General features: G+C 52.1%; 11 protein-coding genes across 11 annotated transcripts; 5 read left to right on the top strand and 6 right to left on the bottom strand.

The window, feature by feature from the left end:
• Positions 1–230: 230 nt before the first annotated feature.
• Positions 231–2,627, top strand: AUEXF2481DRAFT_80764 (uncharacterized protein; the record flags this gene model as incomplete). Its single annotated transcript, XM_013487519.1, has 2 exons — positions 231–263; positions 321–2,627. The coding sequence occupies 2 exons, from the start codon at positions 231–233 to the stop codon at positions 2,382–2,384; spliced, it is 2,097 nt and encodes a 698-aa protein (XP_013342973.1). The 3' UTR covers positions 2,385–2,627.
• A 60-nt stretch (positions 2,628–2,687) lies between these two features.
• AUEXF2481DRAFT_41130 (uncharacterized protein) lies at positions 2,688–3,868 on the top strand. The gene is made up of 2 exons (XM_013487458.1): positions 2,688–3,034; positions 3,093–3,868. Exons 1-2 carry the CDS (start codon positions 2,762–2,764, stop codon positions 3,459–3,461), a joined length of 642 nt encoding a protein of 213 aa, XP_013342912.1. The 5' UTR covers positions 2,688–2,761; the 3' UTR covers positions 3,462–3,868.
• A 1,213-nt stretch (positions 3,869–5,081) lies between these two features.
• Positions 5,082–6,164, bottom strand: AUEXF2481DRAFT_6017 (uncharacterized protein; the record flags this gene model as incomplete). Its single annotated transcript, XM_013487349.1, has 2 exons — positions 5,082–5,238; positions 5,293–6,164. 2 exons carry the CDS (start codon positions 6,162–6,164, stop codon positions 5,082–5,084), a joined length of 1,029 nt encoding a protein of 342 aa, XP_013342803.1.
• Positions 6,165–6,446: 282 nt separating this feature from the next.
• AUEXF2481DRAFT_41127 (uncharacterized protein) lies at positions 6,447–7,627 on the top strand. Its single transcript, XM_013487457.1, has one exon. It carries the CDS (start codon positions 6,761–6,763, stop codon positions 7,241–7,243), a length of 483 nt encoding a protein of 160 aa, XP_013342911.1. The 5' UTR covers positions 6,447–6,760; the 3' UTR covers positions 7,244–7,627.
• Positions 7,628–7,946: 319 nt separating this feature from the next.
• Positions 7,947–9,466, bottom strand: AUEXF2481DRAFT_66346 (uncharacterized protein; the record flags this gene model as incomplete). Its single annotated transcript, XM_013487475.1, has 4 exons — positions 7,947–8,537; positions 8,598–9,203; positions 9,261–9,365; positions 9,422–9,466. 4 exons carry the CDS (start codon positions 9,464–9,466, stop codon positions 7,947–7,949), a joined length of 1,347 nt encoding a protein of 448 aa, XP_013342929.1.
• Positions 9,415–10,227, top strand: AUEXF2481DRAFT_283029 (uncharacterized protein). Its single transcript, XM_013487585.1, has 2 exons — positions 9,415–9,820; positions 9,872–10,227. Exons 1-2 carry the CDS (start codon positions 9,578–9,580, stop codon positions 10,097–10,099), a joined length of 471 nt encoding a protein of 156 aa, XP_013343039.1. The 5' UTR covers positions 9,415–9,577; the 3' UTR covers positions 10,100–10,227.
• Positions 10,228–10,276: 49 nt separating this feature from the next.
• AUEXF2481DRAFT_41123 (uncharacterized protein) lies at positions 10,277–11,669 on the top strand. Its single transcript, XM_013487456.1, has 3 exons — positions 10,277–10,491; positions 10,541–10,569; positions 10,622–11,669. The coding sequence occupies exons 1-3, from the start codon at positions 10,356–10,358 to the stop codon at positions 11,369–11,371; spliced, it is 915 nt and encodes a 304-aa protein (XP_013342910.1). The 5' UTR covers positions 10,277–10,355; the 3' UTR covers positions 11,372–11,669.
• On the bottom strand, positions 11,607–13,443 carry AUEXF2481DRAFT_282957 (glycoside hydrolase family 71 protein). The gene is made up of 2 exons (XM_013487584.1): positions 11,908–13,443; positions 11,607–11,851 (listed from the first exon to the last, which is right to left on the bottom strand). Exons 1-2 carry the CDS (start codon positions 13,261–13,263, stop codon positions 11,843–11,845), a joined length of 1,365 nt encoding a protein of 454 aa, XP_013343038.1. The 5' UTR covers positions 13,264–13,443; the 3' UTR covers positions 11,607–11,842.
• Positions 13,444–14,697: 1,254 nt separating this feature from the next.
• AUEXF2481DRAFT_283001 (uncharacterized protein) lies at positions 14,698–15,711 on the bottom strand. The gene has a single exon (XM_013487583.1). The coding sequence runs from the start codon at positions 15,303–15,305 to the stop codon at positions 14,766–14,768; it is 540 nt and encodes a 179-aa protein (XP_013343037.1). The 5' UTR covers positions 15,306–15,711; the 3' UTR covers positions 14,698–14,765.
• Positions 15,510–17,042, bottom strand: AUEXF2481DRAFT_30502 (uncharacterized protein; the record flags this gene model as incomplete). Its single annotated transcript, XM_013487400.1, has 3 exons — positions 15,510–15,645; positions 15,717–16,418; positions 16,519–17,042. 3 exons carry the CDS (start codon positions 17,040–17,042, stop codon positions 15,510–15,512), a joined length of 1,362 nt encoding a protein of 453 aa, XP_013342854.1.
• A 262-nt stretch (positions 17,043–17,304) lies between these two features.
• On the bottom strand, positions 17,305–20,178 carry AUEXF2481DRAFT_41119 (uncharacterized protein). The gene is made up of 2 exons (XM_013487455.1): positions 20,087–20,178; positions 17,305–19,718 (listed from the first exon to the last, which is right to left on the bottom strand). Exon 2 carries the CDS (start codon positions 19,696–19,698, stop codon positions 17,680–17,682), a length of 2,019 nt encoding a protein of 672 aa, XP_013342909.1. The 5' UTR covers positions 19,699–19,718; positions 20,087–20,178; the 3' UTR covers positions 17,305–17,679.
• Between the last annotated feature and the right edge of the window lie 179 nt (positions 20,179–20,357).

The following is a 20,357-nucleotide window of genomic DNA, read 5'->3' as shown; positions in this document are numbered from 1 at the left end:
GTCCGAATCCATTTTCTTCGATACGCGTTTCCTATTCAGTTACAGAAGGACATGGACGGTCACGGAGGTACCCAAACGAATCCCGCGATGGACTTGTTGTTTCCACGTCTTGTTTGCGCAGCTTCGTTTATACCCAAACCACCCGACGCCGCCCTTCCCATTACACACAACTTGTTCAGTACAAGTAGATTGCTCAACCATCGTGCAATCTCGAATGACTTCAACACACAATGGTCAAATCCAACAAATTCGACTATACTGGTGTAAGTGCTACTGCTTGCGGGAACACAAAAGTTCTGCGCTGACATAACGCGTCCCAGCGCACATCTTCAGGCCCGAAATTGGGCAAATCAATCGCGTCAGACCTTGAGAAGCGAGCAGACAAGAAGCAGCGCGAGGCTATCAAACTGAATGCTCCACCGGCCAGGTTGCATTTCAAGCTAGCCGCCTCCACCTCACGCCTCCCCAAGAAGGATCGGCTCAAGATCAAAGACAGAGATCGTGACGACTGCGACAACGGCCTGAAGGAAGTTCCAATCCACAAACTTGATCTGAAGGTTCCTAGCAAGGCCTTGACCGATGATGGCTTTGCTCACCTCGCCGACGGCCTGCAGAACGCTCTGAGGACATGCCGAGACTTGGCTTTGGTCGATCTCAACCTCACCCACAACGATCTCACCACAATTTCCCTCGCTCGACTCGCACCTATCATCCGGGCTTCTTGCTACACCTTACAAACCCTCGACTTGTCTGGAAACAACTTCCGCGTGTCGACGGCCCTGGAGGTTGAACAGTGGCAGCTGTTCCTTCAATCCTTCCGCTGCTGCATGACCCTACGAAGACTCGACCTCAGCGACAACCCATCACTCGGATCTCGAGCCTTCGAAGTTCTGGCCCGCGTATATGCACGCGAGCCCCCTGTGGAGCCTTTACCTGCCATGGGCAACCAGTCGTTCATAACCTTGCCGGACAGCTGCTCGATACTCAGCCACAGCAGCTACGACGGCAACCTGATCGCAAATGCTGAAGACCCTGACCTTCCGAGATGTGCCAACGGAAAGACTCTTGCCGATACCTGGATACTCAAATACCGCTGCGGTCTTCGTTCCATTCCATACCTGACTTTGCGCAATGTCGGTTTAGACGACACAGGTGCTCTCTTCCTGTCCAACGTTCTGGAACAGCACTACTACCCTATCCAGCTAGTCACTGAAAACAATGCGACTGAAGCCACATCTTCTATTGCCACCTACCGTCAGGATGCCAACACCAAGGGCGTCAATTGGGACAACAATGTGAAGTCGTTGTCCAAAGATGGTCTCCACTTACTCCAGTGTGCCGAGAAGTCAAGGATGAAGACGCTTCTGGGAGATTCGGACAGCATCACTAGCTCCTACATATCGGCAAGCGTGCCGGACGCAAATGATGCCTCGTCTCCTAGAAGGATATCCACTGCCAGTCTACGCCGCCCAAGTCTCCGTTTGATACACTCTACCGAGTACAGTATCTACGACAAGTCTGACACCAACAGTGCTCGCAGAAAGGTCCAGCGTAATACTATCGTGCACACTGGTTGCGAAAGTGTCGACCTGTGGCGCGCATCCCTGGCCGTCATCATCGCTTCTCGCAAGGTCTTCCTTCTGGCACCTGTGTTTGAGAGATACAAGGCTGTCAAGCCTGAGCCGGAGATTCTCTGTGAGATTGTTGAGCCTGTTCTGGACGGCAACGGTCATGTTGCGCAAGTCGACGACCAGATGATTGGCACACCCGACGCCGATGAAGACCGTCTCAGCAACTCCCTCAGTGCGCTCTCGCATCATGAGGACCCAGTGGACTTTGAAGCCGGTGTAGCCAAGCGCTCATACGCCGCCACTCTCATGACTACTTCGCCCGCCGATTCCATGAACCCGGAACCAGCCACATCAGACTGTAACAATCAGGCTTCGCCCTTGACCAACAAGCCCAACACCAAAATTCTCAGAACCAAAAGCTCTTCTCACAGTCAGTTTGCTGGTTTAGAAGGACATGATTCAGACAGCACACAAGTTCGCGGAGACGCTGTCAAGAAAAAGGTCTGTTCCGAGGACTACGCGCGATACCAGGAGCACAGAATTGCCAAGCTGAGAGCTTACCACAGAGGCGAGAGTGACGGCTACAGGGATGTCAGCCTGCGTTGCCATCTTCCTCTTACTGTCAATCTCCAGATCCTCAGACTATACATGAGTCCTATTGATCTCAGTCTGCTTGGTGTGGACAAGCAGAGAAAGGCATACACATGGGGCCAGAAGAGGGAGACGCTGAGACGAGAGTACGATTGGAGAATGAAGGACGAGAGTTCTCAGCTCCTCATGCTCCTTTCGGGCGCCGAGTGCGTTGAGTATTGAAGTCCGTAGAACGTGGCAGAGGTACAGAGGGACAGTGAGACAGAGGAATGGAGTGGACGAGGTCCACAAACCACGAGCTTGCTGGCACAAGAACCGAAAATGATATCGAAGAAAACCAAGTCACGTAGTAGACAAACATGAAGTCATTCGTTTGATAAACACACGAATTCTACAGTCTCTGACATGGTCGTAAATGTGTAGGAAATGGAAGCAGTCGAGTTTGATAGATATGAGAATTATCACATGCTTATCGCGGTATGACGTAGTTTTATCGTCTTTCGGCGGCGAGAAACAGTTGGCAGCAAACCATCACGATACGTTCCAGAAGCAGAATACTCAATCTGTTGATCGCAGCAGTCATCTTAGCAGTCGTAATCATGGTCCGCAAATCATACAAGACAGTCGAAACAGGCGACGACACAACGACCGTCACTGCACCGGCCTCGGAGGTAGAGGCACCCTCGACATTCAGCGATGGACTTCCACTACCGCAAGTCATGGTCTTTGACCTCGATTACACTCTCTGGCCTTTCTGGGTAGACACTCATGTTACTGGCCCACTCAAGCCCACCAAGGATGGTTTGGTCGTCAAGGACCGCTACAACGACTCGTACGGCTTCTATCCAGATGTCGCTGGTATTCTTGTCTCTGCATGTGCCTCCCATACATCGAACCGTCTTGTAGACAGTAGCTAATACACCTCAACAGATCAAAGAAAAGGACATCACCCTCTGCGCCGCATCACGAACCGGTGCCCCCGAACTAGCCCGCGAAATGCTCTCCTACCTCCTCCTCCCGACCTCTCCCTCGTCCTCTACATCACCAAAAGCTCTTCACATCTTCGACGATTTGCAGATCTACCCCGGCGACAAGAAGACACATTTCTCTCGCATACACAAGAACACGAATATCCCATACGAAGAAATGCTCTTCTTTGATGACGAATCAAGGAATAAAAATGTAGAGACACTGGGGGTTGTGATGAAATTGGTTAGGGACGGTGTTTCGAGAAAGGAGATTGACAATGGTGTTAAATTGTGGAGGGAGAGGAATCATAGGATGAAGAAGGAGGACTGAGTCTGGTTCGGAATGCGTATAGAAGTATAGAGGAAGGCACGTCTAGAGATTATGATCAAGCATCATGATAGACCTCGGAGAGTGCTTGACGGCATTCTTCAGTCTTTGGTATATACGGCTCTATGACATCCTGGATCAGGATCGATCAATCAAAAGAGACACCTTCTTCGAAGACTATTTGTCTGTGCTCTCCGGCGAGGGCACCAGAAGCGTATATCTCTTATTCTTTTTGCCTGGAGGCCGTGTCCTGTCCAATCCGTCCGCTCGTCGTGAGTTTCGCCTTCTGTATCGTCTTGATCCTTCGTGTGCCGGATCCAAAAGTTGCCATGCGTGCCGAATCGGACAGAACGAGAAAGCTCGTGACCTCCTGAGCACGTTTCGGGAAGTCCTACCAAACCAACTCACCACAACCATCTCCCTCAAACCCCGAAGCAGGCAGCAGACCAGCTGACAAGACCTGCTTACATAACCTCGCTGCCAGCTCCGACGTTTCGCTCTATCTATAAAATCCCCCTCTTCCTTTCCATCCTCCTTTCCTCCTCTTCATACCACACTTACATGTGCCGCAAGGCACATTGTAGTCTGAACATACCTTTTGGAACCGTTGATCGTCTGGGAACCATTGCTGCAGCGATACCTCCCAAGTGCGTTTACAGAGAAGCCGTGGTTGCATTGATCTCTAGCGGCTGCGGTGGAAAGGACTTTGTTTCTCCTTTTTCCTTGAGATCGTCGCCAACCATATCTTTTTTTCATTGACGTGGCTGGCTCTAAGAGCTGGGCGTTGGAGAAGAATTTGTTGGAGAGAATGCGATGTCCTTGCGCTTCTGGAGATGTGTGTCCGATCGATAGCTGGTGTCATGGGACCGCCTCGTCGGTGCGAGCTCGCGAGAGAAAGCCGGTTCTTTGTCGTTTTTTTTGGGATCGCATACTGTCGCAGTAATGGCATTGCGATAGATGGTACGGATTACCTGATTACCTGATACCTACATCCTTCGGCCAGCCCGTCCTCCGACATGACAACGACATGCTCTTATCCCGCATACCTGTAGCTCAATATTGTCTCCAGCTTGCTCCAAGAAGACATTACCATTCCTTCTTGCTCGCATTGTCTCCGGGTAAGCGCTCGCCCGTCTTCGCTTCGCTCCCAGATATACATTCAGAGTGCTTCGTCTCCAAAATTTGAGATGAAGCAAAGGGTTTTCTGCAAGCGCCCTGGCGCCTCAGGTCTGTCGTGACCTCTCAGCTACTCGCAGAAGCTTGGATGTACGTTCTTACAAGCCATCTCAGCATATCAAGTGTCGTCGCCAGCTTAATGAGGAGTTTTGGATGTTGCAGCGACGAAGTACCAGACAAGAATGAACGCAGAATATGGAAGCAGTCAAGTCTCAAGAACATGCAACAAACTGCGATGAAACAACAGGCAATGGAGTACCAAGGAAACGGCTGGACTCACTGATCAAGATCGGTCACGAAACAAAAAGATGTCATCGAGCTAAGTGGAAGACTGGAGGTCCATGCAGCTCAACAAATGTTTCGTTCTAGCGGAGCATAACCGCATACGGATGTCTATTCCGATGTAATGAATATATCAACAAGAAATTTATCAAACGTCTAACGTGTCTACACGAGGACGTAGAGAGGTCGTGGCAGCTCGGAGAACGCCGGTGCAGCCTTATGCTTCAGACCAATATAAGCCTCGCGGCGTGCTGGACTGTCCTTCGTGACTGACCACGTCTCTAAACCGTAGTAGGTTGCGATGGAATGTACAAGCCAGCGTCTAGTGATTGTTAGCAAATTACTGTCAATGCGGAAGCCCACATCATATACGTACCCAAATGCAGCGCTGCGATCATCAACGAGGGTTTCAAGGATCATGCGCTCCTTTGCTAGATCCTCGCTGCTGATGCTCGCCGTACTGCTGCTGTCATCGCTGACAACGCTCTTTGAGCGCTTACGGTCGTCGCTCATGGTGCCATTGCGGCCGACGAAAACGATCTCCTCATCTTCGCTGTCACCATCGATCAAGCCGTCTTCAGCCATCTGACGCTCCTTGGATGACCACTGTTGTACGAAGCTTCTAACCTCCTCTTCGAGATCTTGCAGCATGTTCTTGGCACCACGGCTCTTCTTCAACTTTGCACGAATCTCACGCGGGACTCGAGCCGCTGCTTGCTCCTCCTTTGAGCCGTGTGCGCGGGTATCGCCGACGTTGTTTGACCGGCGAGGAGTGACCTTGGCTTGCGCCTTGGCCTTGTACTCGGCATCCCACAGCGGGGCGAGGAAGTAGGGAACGTTGTGGATAGGGTAGGTAGGACGAACTTCCCAATCGCTGGGAAGAGGAGGTTGAGCGTATGGGTTGCTGAGCAAACGATCGTTCTCCCATCGCTGTCTTCGGCGACTGCCCTCCTTGCCCTTGAGCACGGCTTCGCGACGGTTCAAGCTGTCACGGCGAACCGGCACTTGTCTCTTGTAAACAGTGTGGACTTCTTGCTTTGATCGTGGCTTGGCCGTGGCCATGGCATTTGCAGCGGCGAGAGCATCGTCGTCGAGTGGAATCTCAATCGTGACACTGGCGCGGGGTCTTGGAGGGGTCGGCGTCGAGATGGCAGTCGCCTGCAGCGCCTCGGCTGCCTGTTCAACCGTCCATGCTTCAATGTCGATACCTGTGGGTGCTGCCGTGACGGGGTCGTGCGAGATGGCCATAGTGGGAGTGCGCCGATGAGCGAGGTGCGTCTTGACAAGAGGATGAGCGAGAGTGAGGTGGGTGTAGGAGGAAGAGGGGCACCAGACAAGGAGACGCAACCATCATCATTGATCGCACTTGTCGCCACTGACCAATCGTATTCCCCGCAGACGCCCACGCCCTAGTGCCGTCGATCGCCAATCTTTATCTCTCTTGTTATCCGATCCCGACCCGTGACTCACTCCTGCTTTCGGCGAAATCTTGTTTTCCAAAACAACAATATTGGCACTCTCGAGGCCAACGTCAAATCAAGCAACATGCTTGGAGAAGCCCGCCACCTCACAGCAAAACATCATGTTTCATCTCCGCTTCCTCTCAACGTGCAAAAATGGAGTAGCTGGGAATCGAACCCAGAACCTTCTCCACTCAGTAATGCTCAAAGAGCAATGCTAAGAAGATGTCATACCACTAGACCACAACCCCTTTCGATGAAGCCTGGAACCGTCATGCGCATTATCAATCTCTCAAATGCGTCCAGCTGTACCAAGGTTTCAATCGCGATCCTGCAGCCGTTCCAATGCCATCCACTAACACCTACTTTTAAGAAACACACATTATGCCTCGAGGATCCGAATACAGCGATGAGAAGCGTGCCGCCGCTTTGATCATGTTTCTCATCTTCAAAGCCTCCCACAGCGAGGTGGAAACACGAACAGGCGTATCCAAAGCCGCAGTCCGTCAAATGGCTTCTCGAGCACACAAAGCCGGCATCGACCGGACGAGCATAGAAGAGTTGATTGTCTTTGCACGAACAAAGCCGAGGAAAGGTCGACCTCGTCGCGATGCTGCTACAGACAAGCCGTCGTCGAGTCAACCGCCGGAAGCAACGGAATCAGAGACACCAAAACAATCACATGAGTCTGCTGTAGCGGCTACACAGGAACTCCGTCCACAGCCAGCAAATACCACCCCGACAGCCACGACAAGTACGAGGGCCAACAGTCGCGAAGGCGTCTCCGAGGTCATGAAGAGTTGGAATCCGCATGAGGTACAGGCCATGGACGCGCCTTATACCATGGCTACCAACGAGCAAGGATGAAGACACGCAGACCATACGGACGCGCGTTGCACAGCTCGATATCTGGCTGCTGGCAGTTCCCAAAGCCGAAGGAGTGCCAGCTGAGAGTTCTGGCGATCTACCGAATTCGGACAGGGTGGTACCAACAGCAAACCTTGTTATGGTCGCCGACGACATTACGACTTCACGACGAATGAATACCTCACCAATACATACGCATTACATCGTTTGCGCTTTGATTCTCGTGCTGTGATATGTTGTGTAGTGATTGTGTCGCCTGTCGTTGTTCTATCACCGAATATGGCTTTTCCAAACCCTTTGAATAGAGCCAGGCTACTGAACTTATGAGGAAGTATGCGTGTGATTCGCATCGAGAGGGTGGCGCAACAGTATACTAGATCCGTAATAGATGACTCTGGAATGTTCTCGTGTGTGGCAACTTAGGTATTCATGCCGTCGACTCGTAGTGAACCATCAATAGAGCTCGAGTGCGATGCGAACCTGGCAGCAGGACATTGACAGGGTGACTTGGCTCAGCGAGGTGAACTTGGAGAAAACTATTCCCGATCGGAGAATAGAATCCGCCAAAGCGATGCAGGACGAAGCACGCGACATGAGCTCATTCGGACTTGATGTTCGATTGATATTGTTTTGTGATGCTTATTTGCAGCTGCCATTATATGTCATTAACAAGGAAATCTATGCACAAGATACGACCAGAAATCTATATCCTCTCACCCTCGAGGATAGGTCTGGCTTCTTGACTCTTCCACCAACTGACACCCTCCTTGCCAGGGTACTCGAATTTATCCATACTCTCAGGCTTCATCTCGACACTGTATCCAGGCTCGAGAGGAGTAGTGTAGTAACCGTCCTTGATGACACTGGGGTTGAAGAAGTGCTCGTGTAAGTGGTCGACGTACTCGAGGACGCTAAGCTTGCCACTGACGACGACGTAGTCGATGGTGCTCAGGTGTTGGGTGTACTCGGGAAGACCGACACCACCCGAGTGAGGAACGATTGGCACACCGAACTTCTTGGCCATGAGAAGAACTGCGAGGACCTCGTTGACACCACCCATGCGGCAAGCATCGATCTGGCAGACATCGATGGCACCTTGTTGCAGGAGCTGCTTGAAGATGACACGGTTCTGGCACATCTCACCGGTGGCAACGCCAATGTTGTAGGGCTTGAGGGCTTCGCGGATGGCCTTGTGGCCGAAGACGTCGTCGGGGCTGGTGGGCTCTTCAATGAACCAAGGCTTAAACTCTGAGAGCTGCTTCATGTATTCGATGGCCTCTGGAACGGACCAGACCTGTTGCGAGAAAGGTCAGCACAGCTCGTTGACCCATGATTTTCCTCTGCAATTACTTACCTGGTTGGCGTCGACCATGAGGAAGTTGCCTCTGTCGTAGCCAATGACCTCTCTGGCGATGCTCAATCTTTCCTTGTCCTCGGCGACACTGGTGCCGACCTTGAGCTTGAAGTGCTTGTAGCCAGCATTGAGGGTCTCCTGCAACAGACCCTTCATCTTGTCCTTGCCATAACCCAACCAACCAGCACTGGTGGTGTAGGCTGGTACAGCTCTGTTAGCCTCGGCGTGCTTGATACGCTCAGCCTTGCCGGGCTCCTCCTTCTTCAGCATCTCGATGGCCTCCTCCTTGGTGATGGCATCGGTGATGTATCTGAAGTCAATACACGAGACGAACTCTTCAGGAGACATCTCGGCAACGATTCTCCAGACGGGCTTGTTCAATGTCTTGGCCCAAAGATCCCAGATGGCGTTGACAACGGCACCCAGAGCGAGGTGGATGACACCCTTCTCGGGACCAATCCATCTCAGCTGACTGTCTGAGACGAGGTATCTCCAGGTCTCACCCCAGTTGGAGACCAGGTCCTCGAGCTTCTTGCCCTCGACACGAGCAGCAAGCAGAGAGATGGCCTGGCAAACAATCTCGTTGCCGCGACCAATTGTGAAAGTCTAACAAAGATCAGCATCTATGTGTGGGGAAGCTGGGGAAGGTGTGGTGTGACTTACCATGCCATGACCAGAGAACTCGGAGTCAGTGTTCAGGATGCAGTATGCGGCCGAGTAGTCGCCAGCAGCGTTCATAGCATCGGAACCAGTCTTGTCGAGAGACGTCTGGGTTGGTTCGGGTCAATTGCTATTCGAAGATGCGGGTAGACTTGTTTACTCACAGGGAATCTAACATCCCTCGTCGTGGCCTTGGTGATGGTAACCATGATGTGTGTTATGTAGAGTATAGATAGAGAGGGGAGGCAAAAGGCAGAGGGAGTAAAAGCAATTGGGAGTACAAAAGCGCCAACAGTGGGAATTGGGACAGGTTTTGTGTAATGGGCATGCTCGAATCTGCCGTCACGCTGCCCCCACTATGGGGGCGGGTCCGGGGCTCCAGCAATGAACCTTCGCCGCTATTGGTGCATAATTTAGGCTGGAGTTCTTCCGCCAGCTGCCAGTCGCCGGCGAGACGGACGTGCTCGAAAGGTTTCGCCGAAACAGGGTCAGACGTTGGAGAAGGTATGGCGACCAGGGGACATGGTTCGCGATTGCTATTACCCGGACGCCATTCTGACAAAGTTAGATGCTTTCGCACCGACTTCTGGAACGAAGCTGAAGAGCTTTTCAAGCTTTGTGAAGACCAAGAGGCTTCGTGCCCTCGTGTTTCCAACCGTCAGGCTGCAAAGGTAGGCGGAAGAGGACCGATGGAGCGAGCGCCGCGAGGAATACGCAGCCCAAAGCGGCTCTTCCGGAGACAGAGCGCCAATTCTAGAGCTTCAAAGCGCAACCTTCCTCTAGGCTCTCGCAGAGTGCACGACGCTCTGAAGCCGATCAAGTTGTCTTTCGAATGGCGATAGCAGCAGAAGCATTCAGAGGCTTACCCTGTGATACGGATGCAGCATGGATGCCTATTGATTGGATTCTCTCGGAAGTCGGCAGGAGTGCAAAAGTCCTGGAATTGGCAGGAGTTTGAGAATGGTTAGAATTGTGGGGTAGAGATCTCAAGCGTTTTGATGTTGTTCGCGTGGCTTCAAGGGGAAGCGGCAGCAGCAGCAGCAGCTCACGAATCGATCTGTCTCTCAGCATCTCAGCCGATTGATCTCCACGGGAATTATGAGCGGGCGTATCATGCTACTGTTCCAGCTGTGTCTCGTCTTCTTCACTGCCTTGGCGAATGCAGCGGCTCAGGAGCCCCTTGTCGACGAGAGGCCGATATACAGCGCAGGAGATGCTATCCCCGTGACATGTCGTATGTACACGATGCGTCAATCTGCCGCCATCCTACTGACCATGTGAAGTCAACAGGACATCTGACACTGGCGAGCATGTAAGAAACACACAGACACGCCATTGACGGGCTCAACTGACACATGGGACAGGTCACGGATGCATCAGGCCAGCTCCAATACGTGCCCTTCCCGGTCTGCAACGAGACCGGACGACCGCTGGAGATATATTTCGGTGTCGAGAAGGACATCAACTGCACCATCGACTTCATCTCGGACCCCATGTTCCACCTACTCGAGTTCTACGTCCACAACGATGCCCCCATGACGTGTCGCATACCTACTCGCCCCATGCCCGACTCTTCACTCGCCAACAGAGTGCCGAAAGAAGATGCTTCAGTCGAGGGCCAAGGCAGTCTGAGTGACGAATACATTCCCCTGATCATCGCCTTGACAGGCACGCTGCAACTCTCGCATCTGCACGTCTCGTCGCATCTCAACATGCTGCTTCATGCTGCGCCCAAATCCGTCTCACCTGGTGTCATTGATGCTGCCACTGCCTACTCCATCTCCACCCGTCCACCAGCCCGCATCGTCATCGGGGACGCCCTGCCCTTCACCTTCTCCATCCGTTGGTACTCTGGTCAACAACTGCCGTCGGGCTGGTCCGGCGTCGGCGGCCATATCTATGCCAGTACCTTGATCTACTGTATCTTGAGCGCTGGAGCCGCAGCCGCCATCTGCACCGTCTACTTCCGAGGCGTCGAATTGCCGCGCAGACTCAGGAATCATGGAAAAGACAGGATGACCGGTGGCATGGAAGGTGGCAGACTAGGTGGATATGGATACACTGCTGGCACCAGCAGCTATGCACTTGGCACTGCTGGAGGAAAGAGGGATTAGCACCATCGCTTGGTCTTGGACATTCTTTGTACCCTTTGTATACAACACGTGCGAGTCCCCCAAGATCACTATCATCCATAAAACAGAAACTCCGAAACAAATCTGACATTCAAGAATACAAAGATCGGCTGGCTCGTCTAAAGCACGATCCGTCTACGAAGCGAAAGTGACTCGTTATCCTGTACCGTACCACCTCCCCAACCCCTTCCATATCCTCCCTTTTCCAACCCAATCCATCCAGTCATAAAGCCTTCCACCATCAAGAATCGAAGGGCTTGTGTATCGTATGAGTCTGTCCGGCAGATCTCGAATGTTGTTCGTGTCGATCAAGAAGAAGAAGAAGAAGAAGAAGAAGAAGAAGAAGAAGAAGAAGAAGAAGAAGAAGAAGAAGAAGAAGAAGAAGAAGAAGAAGAAGAGTAAGAAGGACCCTTGTTGACACCTTCGCCGCAGAGTTCGACGTGGGCGTTGAAGTTACTCCAGCTCTGAATGATTTGTTAACATTGGCGAAATTCGATTGGAGGAAGAAGTTTACTTACGCAAGATGCTGTAATCGGCATACTGCCCTTGGAGTATTGCACGACCTTGTTGTTTCTGTTGATGCTAACCTCGGGCGCAGTACCACTGCTACCAAGGTCCTCAGGGAAGGGGACCATGGACAGGGCAGGACCGGAAGAATCGGCTTCGAACTCCCAGTATTGGTTGTCGCCTACGCTGACAGAGATAGTGGCCTTGTCCTTGACCAGCGCCCAGGCGAATACTGCGTCGGTGGGGTAGTCTTGGTTCTTGATCTTGCTGGATGAGCCACCGTAACATGTCGCGGCCTTGGGATGGACTCTGTACCAGTAGACGACTTGATCCATGGTGATGACGGGAGCCTTGCCGTTCTTCCACCAGTTCAGGTAGTACTTGGCCATGACGCGCCAAGGAGCATGGTTCATGCCCTCGACGTAGTTGTCCATGCCGTTACTGTAGGTGACATAGTCGGTGGCACTCTCGTCGGTCATGCTGGGAAGATCGCGCAGGTAGTGAGACTCGCAGAAATCGTTCCACGTAAGTACCTCGATGATGTCGGGAGAGAACTCGTTGTTGGCGATGGTGTGTAGGCGTTGAGCGAAGAGGGTGTCAGAGTAGGCAACCCAGGAGTCAGATGAGACTCCATTGTTGAGATCCTTGTACTGCCAGGGGGAGACGGCCATGATGTAAGGTCCGGTCTTGCCATTCTTGGTGAGAGCAGCCTTGAAAGCCTGGTCGGCAGTGCAGGTCATGTTGGCTTCCATGAGAGGCCACGCTTGCCAATTGAAGTAACCATCAATGGAAGGGTAGTCGCTGACCATCTTGGCAGCGGAGTGTTCGGGACTGGATTGAGCGGACTGAGCGTATGAGACGAGAGCGGGAGCCAGAGAGATAGGATGTCCTTCGCTCTTGCATGAGTCCTTGAGATCCTGGAAGAACTGATTGCCGTAAGCGTCGTTCTTGTCGCCAGCGTAGGTCGAAACGAGGATGTTGGTGTTCCAGCGCATGGTAGCAGAGCTTCCAGCATGTTTGGTGATCATGTCGGTCATGTAAGACGTGTTCCAGAAGGTGTTGCAGGTCGTGTAGCTCATGTCAAAGGAGAACATGAGCTTGAAGCCGGTGTCCTCGGCAGCCTCGAAAGCGTCGTCGACGCGGTCGACTTGCCACTTGCGGCTGGGCGAATTGCAGTCCGGAGGGATCCAGTTGAGAGAGAAACCATCAATGCCGGCCTGCTGAGCAGCCTTCATGTCGGTTTCCCATTGTCCTACAGTGTAGGCATAGGAGTTGTCGAGCATGAAATGCGCAACAACTGACTTCGCGACAACAAGGTTGACATTGACAGCAGCAAGTGCAAGGATGGTCCAAAACTTGGAAAACATGTTTGTGCGCGTTTGTGCGCTTCGTGTGACGATGTGATACAAAGGGCGATGTCGACTGGGAACAATGTGTTTCGTTGGAATAGCGCAAGCGCTTCGAAATGCCGATATGTGAAGAAAAGAGAGCAAAGGAATGGCACACTACTATCAAAGTAGTGTAACAGAGTGTCTAAGGAGTGACTGAATGAACGGAAAGGCGTGAACGCCAGAAGAGGGCTGTATTGAAGGCAAATCGACCAAGAGAATGAAGGTACAGAAGCAAAGGGAGGGATGTAGACCTACGTGGTCTATATACGATGCCTGTAGACAGTCCAAGGAGGCGACAGGCATCCCGGCTCCACACGTGAAAAATGCCATGCTCCCATGTTTAATTACGCCGCTGTTGCTTGCATACTGGTTGGCTCGAGAGGGAGGGAGGGATGGAGACCTCACAACTGGTGCAGCAGAGGACTAACGGGAGGACCCGAACCCTCTGTATCAGATATAGAAGGCTGCATGAGATGCAAAAGCGCTTCAGGAGCCGCGAGGCAGTCAATCGCTCTTGACGTGCTTTTAGACCCGTCAGGCATATATTGTCTCATCGTAGTCAAAAGAGCCTCCTATCACAGGTAGATAGATGCAACGTCTGCCGGGCCTAGTCCATGATAACAGTATGCTTCCCTCAGGACAAAAGCCCAGCGTGCATGCTGTATGGGTCAAGATGACTGCAGTCGCGGCGTCCTAGCAACATGCATCCGGTCGCACACTTCTTATCGGCCCCATACAACCATCTCCAGTGGATCCCCAAACTAATTTTCTTCTAGACGGATGTTCGGAATTCGAAGGTGCTGCCCTAGCAGTATGTTGGCATCAGGCGGGCAAGTGTCCTAAGCGCTGAGCACCTTTCGCAAGATTGTTGCCTGCCAAGCTGCCTGTGCAAACAACCATCACTCCAGTCCAAACCCGCAAAGTGCATCACATCTGCTGCAAACGCACGTCAACACACTCGATGTTTCAGATGCATCTCATTTCGACATTCCGCCCCGAGCCTAGCCCTAGACAGCAATTCTCCGACCCATACATGTGGGTTGGTCATACAAGGGCTGACTCGTGATTAAAACGACTGCCAGTGAATCCTCTTGAGAATTTGAGTCGCAATTAGCAACGACAGACAAATATCTTGTGACGCAGTCTGTGCCACGGCCGGACATGCGCGAGAGCCCTAAGGTCAGGGACTGTAACTTCGCGATTCATTCACAACACGATCAACCCACTACCATCGGTCAGCCCGTCGGCATGCGCTATACTCTGGTGACGGTCGAGAATTTCTTTGCTACGACTATAGTCAATCCCAATCTACCGACTACGTTATTTGTATCTGGGGAATAGCTGGGGGATCGAAGATCAAAGGAGCGCTGAAGGAAGCAGAATTGGCCCGACTCCTGCATGAGTACCCACAAGTGCCAGTAAAGCCTTGGTAATAGAAAGCGTCTGGTCTACAGACTGCAGGATCATTTGCCAATTGCTCATAGCCCCAGAAGCTCTAACAAACAGAATTGGTCGGGTGTCAGCGTTAAGGGAGAGTTTGGTGAATAACGCATGTGCTCAACCACATGATGCTCCACCTTGCCTCGACCAAAGTGCATACAACATACTAGTAAATTGATGCTTGAGGGTCGAGCGCACCAGGTGACTGGATGATCTTGCAGTAGATAACACAACGGAACAGCGGCCCAACGAGTATGCAGCACGTGAGTCAATCTCATGCTTGACGCCCGCCTTATTTTGCCCGTTTCATGTCCCTCTACCGCCAATTCCACCGAAGAGGGAACGATGGAGCCTTGACGGAGAAACGCGTGAGCTCCAGCAAGGTAATATTCTACTGACAGCATTAGAGACGCCCAGGGCAGATACTGCGTAGTACCAATAACGAGAGACCCCGAGTGTTGGCTACTCCCAGTAATTTCGTTGGAGACAATATCCAAGGGCATTCTGCATTGGGATGCTACGCCAATCCTGGAACTGGAGGAATCAAGAACCTCGTTAGTCCCAGTCTCGAGGTGCATTCTTCGAGTGGTTGTCCGAGTGCACAACCGGTGTCAGTGTCGTAGAAATGGTTGTACAGAACCGCATTGCTGCGGGCTCTGCTTCTGAGTAGCCCCTAAGTAGCACTACGCTGATATGCCGTGAGGACAAACGTATTTTGGTAAATCAGACCAGCGACTGCTCTGCAGAGTGAGCTTGAATCGCAAGCAAACACTCGCTGTCGTCTAATGCCCTAGCTCCTCTTTCCGCATTCTCAACCCTTTCAAATCCATGATACCTTCGTATCCTTCGGGCATATGCTCCGATCTCTTACAGTAACACCTGTGGCACTGATATCGCTCGGATTCCAGTTCTTTCCACCTAATGAGCAAAATTAGAAAATAGCGCAAGTCATGGATGTCGTAGGAACACTCTGCGCCCAAATGACTCACCAGAGTTTGAAGCCATTAAGTCTGGTGATCAGACATGTGCTGCAAGTATGTTTGACCTTTTCTTTATAGAGAACAGGTCTGTAGGGTTTCCATGGTAAACATTCGCGCACCCACTGGTTCTTTCTTACGAGAGCATCAAGTCTACATGCCGCCCGAAAGCCATTATCGGCATGATAGAAGTCAACCCAACGATCTCTAAGCATCTGTTGATGCTGCTGTCGATACTTCAGGTCGATCTGCCGTAGTCTTGTTGCATATTCGGGGTCGGTCTGGCGCCTTTGTCGACGGTACTCCTTGTACTTCTCAACCTCGAGCTTCTTCTTGACTGGGTCGGAGGACCAAGTGAGGATGGGATGTGACGAGAAGAAGAGCTTTGAGACAACCGGAGACGAAAGCAAAGATTTTCGGCAGGCACCGACTCTTGTCCAGATATTATTTGCCATACGCTGTTTGCAGATGAGATTGCCTCTGGAAGAGTGGTCGGTTCCCAGTGACGTTCGAGGAGCACAGACTTTGACTGAGTTGTGTAGACCTGCTGTGCTGAGAGGAATACGAGTCGCGTTGTGAGCCACAGCCAAAGTCGTGTCTCGGACCGAGATGCTGAAGCTGTTCCTCTTTCGCTGTATCGAGGCGCCATGTTTTCGGGAAGCACAGCAATAGGTACCCACGAACGTTTCCAGTAACTTGATGTACAGAGTCTTCCTACGTTACATGAGTCGATCATGTCTCATATTGCTTATGTGTCGCCCTACGACAATCTTTGAGGGATTACCATGTTGCATCAGTTGGCACATCACATTACTGTCCCAGCCCCTCTCTGATAGGCTTCCAAAATCTATCACTCTCCTTCACGACCTTCTCTCTCATCCCCATCACAGGACCAAAGACTTTGACGTCCTTTTGCCCGTGTTTAAACACTTCTCTACACCCCAAACTCATGGTGAAATTCTCCTCATTGCCTTCCCCAGTGATTTCCTTCAGCACCTTTTCCTCAGCCGCATAGACCACGCTTCCGATATTAGCCCAATAAATTGTACCAGTACACATGGCACAAGGCTCCCATGTAGTGTATAGTGTGCATGTCCAGAGGTAGGCTGAAGAGTAGTGCTTTGAAGCTAGGAGAGCTAGACTGGATTCGGCATGCTCGATGTGAGAGATACTGAGGTGGGTCAAAAGGATCTCATTCGTGGGGCTGACGAGAAGAGCGGCGAAGGGTCGTTTGGCATGTTGTTCGACTCCCGCGGTTTGTAGTGAGAGGCAGGCCTCGAGGTGGTTGATTTGCTGCGCTAGGGTTGGGGTGGCTGGACGTGGTGGGAAGACCGTCATGGTTGCCTGGGGCTGTGCTGATGTGGTTGGTACTGTTGGCTCGTATGTGGTATTCTTGGTTGCAGAAAGTGACGTCTATAGTTTTGAGTTAATCACTGGAGATGTTGGTGCCAAAATTGCTTGACAACAACGGCCGATAGCTCTGATATAGCCCTGCCCGCGCGGTCAGCTCCGATAGGTAGAATGCGGATCTACCTGCCCGATAAGAATGCTATCCTATCTTATACGAGTTACAGACAAATGAAAGAGAGAAGGGGATAGACAGGTTATTGAGAAGTTTCAATTGACAGCATGCAGCTGTGGTAGACAGGGCCTAACAGCCTCAATCATTCTGACGAATTGCCAGTGGTATACTACAAAAAGAGTTCTAGGGATTATAAAATCTTGGAAGCTTAGGCATTGCCTGGTTGAGAATCAGAAAAAGCAGTGCCCTGATGCAATACTTAAAGCGCTGCTAAGAGGAAGAATCGAAGAAAGAATTGGGGATGCCCAAATATCAAAACTCCTCAAGTCCCAGATCATTGGTCATGGCTGTTCCGCAAACACCTTGTTACGCCGGCAGGAATAAAGATTCAAAAAGAGAACCCAAAAGATAAGAAAAGGGCCCAGAATTGACCTAGTAATGTTCAAAAGATGCTTAGAACAGGGGTGCCTTGACGTCCTGGACACCACGCTTGATGATGTCTTCGAGCTTCCAGCGAGGGGGCTGGTAAGTGGGAGTCTTGCCCTTGGCGAGCTCTTCGCGATGCTCCATCTCCTCGACGTTCATCAAGCCATCTGGAATTGGATCTCTGCCACCCGCAATACCACTGCTGAACTTTAGTTGCAAGATATCACCAGCCTGGTCGCATGCTGCGAGGAGGCGATCCAGGTCATCCTTGGTGTGAGCGGCAGAGACACAGAATCTGGCGCGGGAAGAGATGAGAGGGGTGGCAGGGTAACCGACGACGACGACAGCGATCTTGCGCTTGAGCATCTCGTGGGAGAAGGCGGGAATCTTGGCAGGGTTGTAGAGAAGCAGGGGAATAATGGGAGAATCGTCGTGGCCGTAGATGATGAAACCGAGACGCTTGAGTCCAAGGCGGAGGTATCTTGAGTTGAAAGCCAGTCTCTCGAGACGCTCCTGACCTTGGCCGGGAGCGATCTCGCCGATGATCAAACGAAGAGCTGAGGAGATTTGAACCAGAACCGGGGGAGAGGGAGCCTCGCCGAAAAGGGTTCCAGCGTTTGTCACACGAAGTTTGTCAATGAGGGCCTTGTCACCAGCAACGTAGCCACCGTTTGCACCAAACGACTTTGTGAAGGTACCCATAAGGATGTCGACTTCAGCAGGATCGATGCCGAAGTAGTCGCAGATACCTCTACCTTGAATACCGAGGGCGCCGATGGAGTGAGCCTCGTCGACGAACAAGTTGAACTTGTACTTTCTCTTGAGAGCGACAATCTCAGGGAGGTTGCACATGGTGCCTTCCATCGAATAGAGACCCTCAACAGCAACGAGAATCTTCTTCCAGGGACGGTGAGTGCGGGGCTGGCCTTGAGAGATTCTCTCACGGAGAACGCGCTCGAGGTCATTGATGTTGTTGTGCTTGAACATTTCGATGACGGCGCCCGAAAGTCTGGCACCGAAGCGGATGGAAGAGTGGTTGAGCTCGTCGGAGATGATGAGGCAGCCCTTTCCAACAAGAGCAGGGAAGGTGGTGGCGTTCGTACCGAAGCCCATGGAGAAGATCATTGCTGACTCCTTTCCGACGAACTTGGCAACCAGGTTCTCGACCTCGACGTGAAGCTCGGAAGTGCCGGCATCGCCTCTGGGACTGGCAAAGCTGACGCCGTACTTCTTGGTAGCGACCTCGACAGCGTCGGCGCACTCACCCTCAGACTGGGCGAAACCGAGGTAGTTGTAGGAACTCATGTTGAGGGTTTCGGTGGTAGTGCCGGTCATCTTGAAACTCAGGTTGAAGTCGTCGGACTTGCGGTCGAGCAGAGTGATGAATCTACCGGGCACTCCAGTAATGGGGCGTCTGAAGCAGTCGTTGATGCGCAGCTGCAGTCTACGGATGTAGAAGTTATCGAAATCACTGTTCAAGGGTGCGTATCCGTCGCGTGCCGACAGATGCTTGTACTGCTCCTGCTTGAAGCGCTTGCCGAAGAAGTCGCGCACATGGCCGAAGATGATGAGGACGAGGTAGCTGAAGTAGGTGGTCAGGAGGAAGTAGTATGGTGGAGTGTCCTCGATGGGTTCGGGGAAGGCTTGTCCATCGTGACGACTCGAGTAGCGGTGCTCTTGGGAGCCGAGAGGGCCAAACGCGGCTTGTGCCTTTGCGATGCGGCGGGCCTCTTCGGGTGAAGGAGGCTGGAAAAGTGTCATTGGTCTCTCCTCAATCTTGCTCTTCTCGCCCGTAGCGGTAGTGAGGTTGATTGTGGGCAGCGACAGAGTGGCACGGTTGACCTGGGGAGAGGGAGGGCGACGAGTGGCTTGCTGAGGAGTCAGGTGCAGCGACGAGGACTTGGGCGATGAGAAGAAGCTGGCGATGCGGTTGTTTGACTTTGCGGTAGGCGATTTGAAAGATTGAAGTGACGCCTTTTCGTTCAGCGCATCGACCGAGGGAGTGGGAGAGTTCGCGACAAAGGGATTGATGGTGCGTGTCGGCATGGCTCAGGGCAAGCGTGCGTCTGCACGATTAGGTATTAGAATTATGAAGTCGGAAAATGCGATCCTGCAGCGAGCAAGAAGGGCGGACGGAGAGCAGACAAAAAACGAAAACAAGCGCAATTGAGAGGTTGGGCGGACGGTGAAATCGGGGCATTGCTCATGGCTGATTAAGGGGAACGGTGATGACGGAACGACCTCGAAACCGCGCCAAGTGCCCACGGAACGTGGCGGAGAAGCCATCCTGAAGCCTTTTTTTGCATTTTGTTTTGCTGCCGAGCAACAATCGCAAGATGCCCTTGAATCGATAACCCTGCCAATGCCCGCCCTCGTTGCCGAAATGCAGCGGTCATGCAGAATGGAAATCTAGGAAATCGCTACTCTGACGTACCTTTTCCGCGAAGAGCCTCGATACACGGACGTCTGCGGCTGTCTTCGCACACAGTTCAATGTATCGTCGACGTTTGATGTCGTGAAGCCAATCTGGCGCGTCGATCGCGTTTTGTACCTGGCGATCGCTATGTCGCGACGTGTCGTAGGGATGATGGTGAAAGCGAGTCGGATGGGCGTTGTAGAGAAGCTCAAAGGTTGCGAGGTGCGCCGAGTATCAATGATAAATGCTCGCCAAAAGTGATGGTCAGGGCGTAGCAACCAACAGCTCT

Source organism: Aureobasidium subglaciale (assembly GCF_000721755.1).
Source record: "Aureobasidium subglaciale EXF-2481 unplaced genomic scaffold scaffold_13, whole genome shotgun sequence".
Taxonomy (NCBI): Eukaryota; Fungi; Ascomycota; class Dothideomycetes; order Dothideales; family Saccotheciaceae; genus Aureobasidium; species Aureobasidium subglaciale.
Note: the sequence above shows the minus strand (reverse complement) of the source record. Positions and strands in the feature narration are given on the sequence as shown.

What these genes read in the sequence shown, in the direction of transcription:
- AUEXF2481DRAFT_41130 (XM_013487458.1), top strand. Translation starts at nt 2,762, where the DNA reads ATGGTCCGCAAATCATACAAGACAGTCGAAACAGGCGACGACACAACG. An exon ending in TCGCTGGTATTCTTGTCTCT is followed by an intron (nt 3,035 to 3,092) that starts GCATGTGCCTCC and finishes ACACCTCAACAG; the next exon opens with ATCAAAGAAAAGGACATCAC.
- AUEXF2481DRAFT_41127 (XM_013487457.1), top strand. Translation starts at nt 6,761, where the DNA reads ATGCCTCGAGGATCCGAATACAGCGATGAGAAGCGTGCCGCCGCTTTG.
- AUEXF2481DRAFT_283029 (XM_013487585.1), top strand. Translation starts at nt 9,578, where the DNA reads ATGGGCATGCTCGAATCTGCCGTCACGCTGCCCCCACTATGGGGGCGG. An exon ending in CCGGACGCCATTCTGACAAA is followed by an intron (nt 9,821 to 9,871) that starts GTTAGATGCTTT and finishes GAGCTTTTCAAG; the next exon opens with CTTTGTGAAGACCAAGAGGC.
- AUEXF2481DRAFT_41123 (XM_013487456.1), top strand. Translation starts at nt 10,356, where the DNA reads ATGAGCGGGCGTATCATGCTACTGTTCCAGCTGTGTCTCGTCTTCTTC. An exon ending in TGCTATCCCCGTGACATGTC is followed by an intron (nt 10,492 to 10,540) that starts GTATGTACACGA and finishes GACCATGTGAAG; the next exon opens with TCAACAGGACATCTGACACT. An exon ending in CATCTGACACTGGCGAGCAT is followed by an intron (nt 10,570 to 10,621) that starts GTAAGAAACACA and finishes CACATGGGACAG; the next exon opens with GTCACGGATGCATCAGGCCA.
- AUEXF2481DRAFT_282957 (XM_013487584.1), bottom strand. Translation starts at nt 13,263, where the DNA reads ATGTTTTCCAAGTTTTGGACCATCCTTGCACTTGCTGCTGTCAATGTC.
- AUEXF2481DRAFT_283001 (XM_013487583.1), bottom strand. Translation starts at nt 15,305, where the DNA reads ATGCACCTCGAGACTGGGACTAACGAGGTTCTTGATTCCTCCAGTTCC.
- AUEXF2481DRAFT_41119 (XM_013487455.1), bottom strand. Translation starts at nt 19,698, where the DNA reads ATGCCGACACGCACCATCAATCCCTTTGTCGCGAACTCTCCCACTCCC.